We start from the raw sequence: 11,332 nt of genomic DNA on the forward strand, positions 1-11,332 counted from the left end.
TTACAAATGGGAAAAGAACAAAAAGTAAAAGTGTTAAAAGAATGAAATCCGTATTGGAATTTAGAGCAGGAAAGATTGGTTTTATGGTCCATTACAAATGTTCCTTTAGTTATATGGCCCTTTTTACTTGAGATCGATTATAACACAGAAGATTAGTAAAAAAATAAGTAGATATCTTTGTAAAGGCATTTTCTTCTATATAATTAAATTGTAACTAGTCATAGAAGATCATTTCTTCACTTAACTATAGAGGGATTCAGTAGTTACTCGAATAATTCATTTTTGCATGTTAGAGGTTTAAAATCTTTCCCTTCTCTTCTCCCTATATTCAGATCCTACCACCCTTCCCTCTGCCCTAAAAAAGTTCTTAAAGAAAATTAAACAAAGAACTTAGTATTGATGCACCAGAAAATTGAATTTCTAACGAGGAATGCATATTGCCCAATTAAGTTGTAGGTAGTAGAATGAGTCTCAGAGCACAAGTTCAATTCAAGCATACATACAGAGAGAGCAATGTCTTAGCAGGTCTTCTTGCCAATTTTGCTGAATCTACCAAAAGAAACACCTCCTTCACAGAGGCTATAAATCTACCACCTCAAGTTATATCCACTATGAAGCTGAATGATGAGAAGGGTAGACCAAACTTCAGAATTCGAGTTAAAAATGGATAATTCATCTTTGATCCAGGCTGAATCAATTTTTGTATATGCTAAGTGGTTTACTCAGTTCATTTTTTGTGAGCCTCAGTGTACACAGGAGAATCCCTCCTTTCTTTTGGATAGGTACAATTGTAGGAATTGAACTATGTTCATTCAAACCTTGTAATAATGAGATCTGACCTATCCCCCTCTATAAACATTCTTATCAATGGTATGAGACTATGAGTAGTCAGTTATTTGCACACACAAAAAAAGTTGTAGGTAATAGTTCACTTAAACCCAAAGATCATTAATTATAATCTCATATCATCATTATTAAGAACCAACGTCCTCTCAATGGTGTACGAAGAAGGATTAAAAAAATGAAGAACCATCTAAATTTTCAAAAAGGGAAACAATAAACAAACAAAGATACGCTTAACTTGTGTCACCAAAAGTGGTGTTTATATCACTAGACCTTTTTGTAAGGTTAAAAACCATATAAAAATAAATTAATGTATGCTTGCCTTGTGTGCGTGCCTTATAAAGGAGACTTCCCATTAATTATAGAATAACATATCATTTTCTCTAAACAGAAAAAGGAAAGATATATATATTAGTAAAAACTATTACAAGAAGTGGTATAACAAAGCCTTGAACTATGGAAGTAGTGCTTTTCATAGGATAACAAAATTTCAACCTTTATCATCAGTAACTTTCACTGCCACTTGTTTCTTTTACATTTTTTATACTTTAAAAGCACATATACAAATGATAAGTTGGTAATTATATTATATACTATATATCTTAGATATTAAAAGTTTCGGTGAAAGCGAAGGGAGGTGATAGTGAAGAGAAAGAGAGAAGGCGACCCATTCTCTTCTTCTGTCTTTGTTTCTTATTTGATTGGGAAATAATACTTAGTTTCCATTAAAGGAGATTCCTATCTCCAACAACAAAGATCAAACCCTTACAAGATTTGCACAAAGAAAAAAATTTCTAGAATTTTACTGAAGGCTGAAGTCCACTAATCCAATTCTACTATCTTTTATAGGTATTTATTCTACTTCAATTTATCTATTATCAACCAAATCAAATGGTGTGAAGAAAGATTATTTTCACACATACCTTCAACTCTTGATATATGTTATTTGTTGAGCGGTTTATGCTTGTTTTTTGGTTCATTTTTCCTTCTATTTTTTGTACTGATAAATCTTACTACCATATTCTCTCTTTTTTCTTTTTTTAACTTGAGCAGCTTCAAGACAAGAAATGGTCTGGTCTCAAGCAAGCTCATCTATTGATAGATGAGATAATACTATATGAACGGACTCAAATAATTCTTTTAATACATAGGCAAAGTTACAAGCTTAGTATATATATCTTCCTTGAGAACTTAATTCCTCAAAAGGAAAATTCGATGTCCCAAAGTTTTCAACAAGGATTTTACAATTTCTCTAGTGTATATGAGAGATCTGTGACGAAGCATGAGGACATGTTAAGAGTACAAGGCTTTGAGCCAGTACTACCACCGCCACCGCCACAGCAAGTAGAAGAGCCGCCGGGTGCGGTTTATGACGGCGGAGGTATGTTGACGGAGATTATTTCCGCCACGGAAATCTTGGATGATCAGATCCAATCAAGTAATTATCGGCCGTGGCCACAAAAGGAGCAGCAGCAGCAGCTTCCACCAGCAATAAACGAAGCTGAGGTAATTAACTGGTAATCATTAATTAGCTGTGATTATGTACTCATCAAATATTGGAGCAGTCATCATAAAAAATTTGGAGAGTGAAAGTGCAATTAGATCCATTATTTTTAAGGAAAGTCTTATCAATCAACCTTGATCTTGACTCTCACTGGCGTACTGTATTTATTAGTAGAAGTTTTTTTCCTTCTCTTTTATGGCTAATTGAAATACCTGCAATTTTCATGCAGCTACCACTCATGAATTCTCATATTAAAGCGTTATCTCCTCCTCGCTCATCATCTTCACTTCACATGTTACTTCCCAACTCAGCCGACACTAATAGTCTTCTTCATCATCAAGGATTTCACTTGCTTAATTCCGCAACTGTGGAACCTCCATCTCAGTTCACATGGGTTCCAGGTAAATAATTATACCTTCAACACGCCTCTTACATGGTTCCAAACTCGAACCAGACTTCTGTCTCTGATATCATAATTATGTTTTCACCAGGAAGTAGCAGTGGAGAAGACAATTCCACAAGAATTGGGAGGATAGTGGATGGTCAAGGTCTTTCTTTGTCACTTTCTAGGAATTTTGAAGCTGCTGCTAAACTGGAGGATTTGAGGATTGGAAATGGAGGAATTTACTTGAACAATAATCAAGGATTATTTGGACCGATTAATAACAACAACAACCAACATCAACTGTTACATTCAGGAGTAGTTATGGATCATCATACTACTCTTCACAGTAATCATCAAGTTCATGTTGGATATGCAGCAGCATCTCCTAGAATGACAAATGTTCTCAGAAATTCAAGATATGTAAAAGCTGCTCAAGAATTACTAGAAGAATTTTGCTGTGTTGGAAGGGGAAATTTCAAGAACCAAAGGGTAAAAAAATATGAAGATGAAAACCCTAATTCAAACACGGAGAGTGAAGATCGTGGTTCCTCAAAAGATCATCCTCCATTGTCGGCTGCTGAAAGATGTGAATACCAAAGGAGGAAAATCAAGCTTTTATCTATGCTAGATGAGGCATGTAACTTCTTTAATTTATCCCTTTCTCTTTTTCTTGTTAGTAAAACGTCAAAAACTAGCTTGTTAAAGGGTCCATTTTCAAAGATAGACAAAAGCTGATTACCTAATGACATTAGTCATTAGCAACTAATAATGACATTAGATTAATATAGGAGTTGTACTACACCCTACCTCTCATTACGTTTTAATTATTGTTGCACTTTTTACGTGTCACTTAACACGATTTACCACAAGAGAAGGGTACATGTCGAGCAACGAACGACATGCCCCAATTATAGGTTGTAGTTTAGTATTTAGGAAGCTATTAGGAAAAATCTTTAATAAAATTTTTGTTCTTAATTAAAAGAAGCTAATGATTTATCAACTGCTACATTTGGGACCATTTCTTGATTCTTTCTTCCAGATTGAGGTCTTTTTTTATATATATAATCGTGAATTATTGAGGCCAACAGTGTTTAATTTTGTTACAATGATGGTTTCCTATTATGCTTAACCTTTGTTAAAGTGTCATTTTAGGAAATAGTACACTGCTAAAATCTTGAAAAATCTGTTTAAATAATCCACTATCCGACAACAAGCCACACAATATCAATTGCTCCCCACGTTCATTAAATTCCCTGTAGTACTAAGAAGATGTCAGTAAATTAATTTTATAACAAATGTGAAGCCGCGGCTTTGATCTTTTGCTGGAAAAGTGCAACACAACGATGCTTCGTGCTACGCATATTCCATCATTTGGTCTTTTTTCAGATCTATGCACTATTGCACACCATGTGTTTGATATAATTAAAAAACAATTTTTTGGGTACTAATATTATTCTTAACAGGTAGATGCAAGATACACGCGTTATTGTGAGCAAATGCAGGCAATGGTGAACTCATTTGATTCAATGATCGGATATGGTGCGGCAGCGCCGTACACGGCGTTAGCACAGAAGGCGATGTCGCGGCATTTTCGGTGCATAAAAGATGCCATAGTAGCTCAGCTGAAGCAGACTTGTAAGTATCTTGGGGAGAAAGATGTGACGGGAAGTGGTGGTTTGACGAAAGGAGAGACGCCGAGGTTGAAAATGCTAGACCAAAAGTTGAGGCAGCAAAAGGCACTTCACCAAATGGGAATGTTGGATTCTGATGCTTGGAGGCCGCAAAGAGGGTTGCCTGAACGATCTGTTAATGTTTTAAGGGCATGGATTTTTGAGCATTTTCTTCACCCGTACGTTCTCCACTCTCACTCTCTCTCTCTCTATCTTTCTTTCTGCTTTCCATTTGATGCCTGCACGCAGACAGTACACTCTGCTACGCACACTGACTAAAGGTTCACAAAAGTTTTCATACTCCTTTAGTATTCTGAACCTTCCTTTAAAGTCTTGAAGCAACGGTCAATATGACCTATTGGTCATCGGCTCGAACTGTAAAATCAGCCACGGATACTTGTATCATAGTAGGCTGCCTAAATGATACCCTCTTGGGGTGCAGCCCTTCCCTGGACCCTGCCTAAACGGGAATGCTTTGTCCATCAGAATATTCTGAACATTTACACTGTCAAGTCTCTTAAAAGATAACAATATTTGGATTAGTAAATCGGAGAATAAAGTAGCTAACTTCCTACAATAAGTTAAAAAAGACTTATAATATAAAAATTTATTGTCAGTGTATAAGTTAAATCTTTCATCATAATTCACACATGACACATCTCTAGGCCTTTTATGTGCATATATATTCCCATTTCTTTCCTTCATTTTGGGTTGTTGAGGAAAATCAGAAAGTCTCCGGCCCCTCAATTACCAAATGCGTATCTTTTATTTTGTCATGAGAGAAAGGGAGGATTTCATGTTTCCTTCTAAGGAGAGGACTGACTTTGCCTATGCCTCAAGTTTATGCATACTCATAGCACACTTTGTGTTAAGCATTTATATAGTAATAATTATACTAATTTTCACAGTCCACTATTACTACTCCATACAATAAGAAAAGAAACCCATTTTGTCCTTAATGTTCAACACTTTTTCTGTAGTTAATTTATAGAAGAGTTTTATAAGGTGGTTCCAATTTTCTTAATATAGTTAAGTGAAATATGCTAGCTAAAAGAGTTTCTCTGTCCAACAATAAAGTTCATTATTAATCTTTGAAAAGTTTTCTTTCTTTGATTCAATTATTATTGTTCTTTCTTATGCACATTATTGTAGCACAAATGACAAATCCAAAAGGAATTATAACAAAAAGTATCTTGAAAGGAAGGACAAAAAATAGCAAATGGCAAGTAGAAAATGAACAATTACATTACAAACAATGTTGTTTTGGATATCATTTCATGGAGAAACAAGTCTTTTAGTTAATACTTCTCTAGACTTATTTCATATCATTTAGGTATAGAATGAGTAAAAGATTATTAATTTTACCCGTATCATTTCGGTATAAAATTTCAATCATATATAAAATAAAATAAAAATCTTTATCACTACAATAACTTTGTGCTAATATTCAGGATCAAAGAATGGGATCACATCATCTAAATATTTAAGTTGATTGAGAGAGTACATTTTTAATCTATTATATCTGAACACGTCTCTCTCGTGTATATCTAATTATTTTTCATGGATAACATGTGAAAATATTTTAAGCTTCTTAGTAACGGTAATATTTGAATCTAGAATTTCTTGCCAGCTCTGATATCTACCTCATACAAAAGATTATTTAATTAAGAAGAAACAAATGGAAATTGGATGTCAAGATCAATATTGCTCGGACTCTGCCGAATATTGTCGTACCTGTATTGAATCCTTCAAAAATAATAATATTTGAAGAATTCGAGCAACGTAAATTTAGACATGGTTGGTGGGTGAATCAGTGGTGCATTGGAATCTTATATATGGATTAGTGCAGACAGAGCAGAAGATATGATCTATTACCATGCAAGAATTGTATTGAGGATTGTTGTCGGATTATGAAATGGGAGGAAAGTGATGTCATTATAAGCCTTTGCTTTTTACACCTTTAATTTGTGTATTCAGGTATCCAAGTGAAGCAGACAAGCATTTGTTGTCTCGGCAGACTGGTTTATCCAAAAATCAGGTACTCATTACATCTTTTCTCTATTACTATATACTATATCAGATGTTGTCATATCTCTTGAAAAGGATAACTCATCTTTGCTGTTGTGGTCATTTATCTGTGCTACTTTTTCTTGGCGCATGTCCTCGATCCGTTATCTTCTTTTACTTATAAGGAATCGAATTTTTTTACGCTTTAATATAACTTACAGTATTAGTATAAACTATTATTTATTTTTAAAATTATTAATTTTACTTCTTATGAATAATTACCTCAAATTGTATTATAAGTTATCTGATAGTGTAAATCTTTTTTTACATTTAAAGTTAAACTCTTTCTTAAACCATGTGTTTTCTTTCTTCGTGATTTTTACTCCTTTGGGCCAAGGTAGATGAGAGAAAAAAGAAAAATAAAAAGAAGATTTTCAGTGCAAAGTAGGAGATATTTTTTTCTATATAAGTACTACTCCACTATTTTGACCTTTTAAAACCAGTTTTTCAGTGCATTCTTCCTGCTACTATTTTAAGAAGATTTTGTAGGAGTAGGATGACAGACCGTAGGACACCTTTGATCAGAGGTGATGCCACATAATTACGTTCTTTTTCTTATAATTATCGTTACAAGGAAAAACCCCAAAACTCTTCATTTTTGTTTTTTGCTTTTGCTTTTCTTATCAATCCTGTGTATATTGGTTTTGCATTTTCTTAGTTTGATAGTTATTTCTTTGATTTCTTCTAAGGAAAAACTTACTTGCGAGTGCCTTAATCCAAAAGATAGTAATTTTAAATAGGAATAATGTTGGAAACAAAACCTAATTATACTGGGTAAAGTTACAAATGTTATTGTAACGTGCTAAAATTTTGGTATTAATTTACTGTCATGGTGGGTAAATTTCAGTAGCTATATGTGTACGTGAAGTTAACTTGGTATATAGGCTTCCGTGTGTCTTTTACAGCAGCAGGCCGTTGCAATTTCTCCACTTCTAGCTCTGATAGTAGTAACTAGTTTTAAGATTTGTTCGAGTAATAAGATAATTCTCAGATTATTTATGGTGTGTATAAAACTAATCTGAAGCTGTTAATTACTAACTACTTTACCAATAATATCGCTATAAACAACGAATATAAATTACATCAAACCTTTACAACATGTAAATGATGCAGCGTAGTTACGTTCTTATAAAACATTATTGAATAGGTAGTTAGGACGTGCATGTTTGATGTGACAATATATATTTGTTTACAAAAATATTTCGGGTAGGAAAAATATATTATACTTTCTAACTTATTCCAAAAATGTGGTTGAGTGTGAACGCATAAAGTGATATGATAACAGCAACATTTGGAGTAGGGATGACAAAGCGACGGGTCGGATCGGACATGTGACGGATCGAAAACGGGTAATGCAAAAACGGATAAATTATTCGATCCGATCCATAGTTTATACGGATAAAAAATACGTTAACCGGCGGATAATATGGATATCCATATTATCCATGACTTGTTGAATAAGATCACTTTTGGGAATATTCCTAGTCCCCCAAATTTGATGAACCCCCAATTTGGGGTTTACAAATATAAAAGTTAAACTCATTAATTATCCGGTGGTTATCCATTTTAATATGGTTCTTATTCATATTCAACCCGTTTTTAAGAAGTTTAATCTCCAACCCATTTTTGATATCGGCAAATGGAATTTCTCATGATTTAGTTCAATTAATATTTAGTGAACTTGTGTTATTAAAAGACTTATTTCAAATAAAACTTCAATGCTTTCATTTGAAACCTTACAGTGCTAGCTGGTTTACCTTAAGTACTTGCATTCCATAGAACTTTCCTCTTTGGATTTTGTTTCCGTTTATGTCTTGTACATGATATTCAAAAACAAAAAGGGGAGGGAATTCAAAAAATAACAAAACATCCTCCGCGGGCTCTCCATTTTAACTCAATGTATTACAAACGAAATGACATTTTTATACTCTAATTTAGCATTTTTAAGAGATATATTCATATACTCACAATTGCATTTTGATTACTTTAGACATAAAAAAAATCAGATTATTAATTATCAGTAAATAATCTGATAAGTGGATTTGGAGATGATCATGTTAGCAGCCACAAGTGGATTATTCATGAGCAGAATTAGCTATGGAGAAAAAGAAAATGAATCCCTTAATTTGTTAATGACATTCTTCATTGACGGGTCTTCTACGCTTCTTATGCGAGACGACATTTTAATCTTGTTTTAGGGATGGAATACTTATATAGAGAGTTTTATACGCCGCGTGCTTAAACTAGGACTATATATTGTGTGGTTGCACCATACATGAAAAATCATGTAGCTAAGTAGCAAAATTTGTTACTAATTGTACTTAGTAATGGATTAGCATAGATTATCAAAAAAAAAATATTAATTATGAACGATTTAACGACGAAGTTCATCACTAATTTCAGTTTCTTAGTAATGACTCTAGTAGTTTGAGTCTGTCAAAGAGCTTCTTCTCAAAAACTTCTTTTACTAATATATCTATCACCCTATTATGTTCCCTATAGCTACGTGCGATAGGTGGTGTTCCTAGTAGTTGCATCAGTGACCTGCTCCTAGTAGACTTACAATTCTATTCCCAATTAATTGTAAGATATTTGTTTATTTAAAGCAATAAAATACAAAAATTAATAATTTTATGAAGAAAATATATTAGGTCATATTAAATGCACCATTACCAAAAGGACTTAACTTGTGTTAGTTGAAGCTTTGTGTCAATTAAGAAAGTATGTGATGATTAATTTGGCTGCTAACTACTGTAGCTAGTACAGTAATCCTATTTTAGAATGGAAAGGTAAAAGGCAGCTATTTGACAAATAGATGCAACATTTTCCTCTGATTTACTGCAAGTATCTGGCAGAGCGATAGATCCAACACTTTTGTCTGATTTACAGTACCCATCATTTAGCATAGGACATTCGCACTGTTGATTTTAGATGATAGTCTGTCACTCTTGCATTAATTTGGTCTCATGTAATTAATGTGTCCTCAACAAATTGAGTGCAGTAGCTAGCATTTATGACTTCATCCACTTTATTAATTACCACTCCTCAACAAGGTGATCATTTTACTTTTCACGCACCATTACGAACTTTTAGGAAAAACAATATATTTATTAAATTAACCCTAATTAATTGTTACATTGACACATTAGAATATGTAAATAAGGACAAATTTTAAAAAATTAAAATTAATTCCTTCTTGATTATATAAATGGACACTTATTTTGAACTAAAATAAAAATGTAAAATGATCACTTATTATGGATCGAAAGGAGTACTGATTTTAGTGTAAATTCTAAATGGTCAAACAATATCACAGTGGATGCTCGTGGTCAATTATTAAAATCTTAGTATTATCTATGTATATATTGCACAATTTGGCCAAAGCCAATGATTGCTTCAACACCCATACCTCCAAAGGTAGATCCGCTGCTGATATATATTCATGGCTTTATGCTGTCAGTGCAATTTGATATGTTGTATCAAGTTAGTTATTTTATTTTTTTTACTGATAAGAAGTTAAAAATTAGGATAAAAGTTAGTGGATAGTTGTGTGTTTTCCTTGGCCATGCTACTATGCTAGTAGTATCAGTGTTAGTTTGTACTTTTTTTATATTGCATGTTGCTACTGCTTCTCTCTTTTCATCTTTCGTTTAATTAGCTGAGAATTTATTAAAAATAATCTTTCTACCTTCTCAAGGTAGGGATAAGATATGCGTACACACTACGCTTCCCGAACTTGGGTTTATTATTGTTATTATTGCTTATCAACATGTTACTCCTATATGTAATGTGATTATCCAAATATACTTTATACTACCAATGCATGAAACTCAAACTCTTTAAGTTTTTTAGGTATCAAATTGGTTCATAAATGCTAGGGTTCGGTTGTGGAAACCAATGGTGGAAGAGATGTACCAGCAAGAAACTAAAGAAGTGGAAACAGATCAAGATCAAGAAGAAGAGGAGCAAGAAAAACAATTATCTGCACAAACCTCAATGCACGACAAGATTAGCAACATGGCTACATCGGCAACAACAACAACAATGCCATTATCAGTAAGATCCGAATTTAATGCTAATGAAAGAGACCCTTCAAAGAACATCATAAATTATAGGCAGTACGCCTTGGGAAACCAACTAATAATGCTCCAAGATGATACCGCCACCGGATCCTCCGCCACACACGACGTTTCAACCACCGTCAACCACTACTTCACGGCGGCGGACGCGGCTGATTTGGTTGCTAATTCAAATACCGCATTTGGTTCTCAGCCAGCTGGGGATGTGTCACTCACATTGGGACTACGGCACTCGGAAAATGTACCAAGGAAGACAACTCAGTTCCAATTAAGAGACTTTGGAGCATATTAATCAACAATTTTAAAGATATAGGAATAAGAAAAGTAATGTAAGCAATTACGTGTATAAGGTTGGGGTACTCAGATATTAATTGTATAAATGGGGAATTGTAATCGTATAATATTTTGGTGAATTTGATACGTAGGTTATTATGTCAAAAAAGGACATGCGGATAATTTCTGGAAATGTAGTGAGTTGAGTGCTATAGTTGGCTAGTTGTTATACACAAATATATCTATGTGCTTATATTTATTCCTGTAGCACTATTTTTTTAGCTGTCGAAATACTTATTTATGAATCTAGGTGAACATGAACTCTGATCAGTAATATTGTCGAGTACTGCCATTAGCCAAATTATTCAACAGAATCACAAAACAATAACTATGAAATAGTATGAAGATAGCTACGCTTTGTCCTTATTGTATTCTCTAGTCGTATACCTATATGAAGTCAATTATATGAAGCTAAACTATTACAGCAATACTATCAACTGTTATTCGTATT

At 33.5% G+C, this 11,332-nt stretch overlaps 1 protein-coding gene across 2 annotated transcripts; it reads left to right on the plus strand.

Moving 5' to 3' along the window:
- Nucleotides 1–1,440: 1,440 nt before the first annotated feature.
- LOC107810204 (BEL1-like homeodomain protein 4) lies at nucleotides 1,441–11,088 on the plus strand. Of its 2 annotated transcripts, none has more exons than XM_075226169.1 (7): nucleotides 1,441–1,692; nucleotides 1,897–2,349; nucleotides 2,577–2,748; nucleotides 2,839–3,369; nucleotides 4,200–4,581; nucleotides 6,380–6,440; nucleotides 10,322–11,088. In XM_075226169.1, the coding sequence occupies exons 2-7, from the start codon at nucleotides 2,059–2,061 to the stop codon at nucleotides 10,838–10,840; spliced, it is 1,956 nt and encodes a 651-aa protein (XP_075082270.1). In that variant the 5' UTR covers nucleotides 1,441–1,692; nucleotides 1,897–2,058; the 3' UTR covers nucleotides 10,841–11,088. The 2 variants fall into 2 exon arrangements, with proteins under 2 accessions (XP_075082270.1, XP_016490444.2); XM_016634958.2 differs by having other exon boundaries at nucleotides 2,839–3,365; nucleotides 4,196–4,581.
- The last annotated feature ends 244 nt before the right edge of the window (nucleotides 11,089–11,332 follow it).

This window comes from Nicotiana tabacum, chromosome 12 (genome assembly GCF_000715075.1).
Source record: "Nicotiana tabacum cultivar K326 chromosome 12, ASM71507v2, whole genome shotgun sequence".
Lineage (NCBI taxonomy): Eukaryota > Viridiplantae > Streptophyta > Magnoliopsida > Solanales > Solanaceae > Nicotiana > Nicotiana tabacum.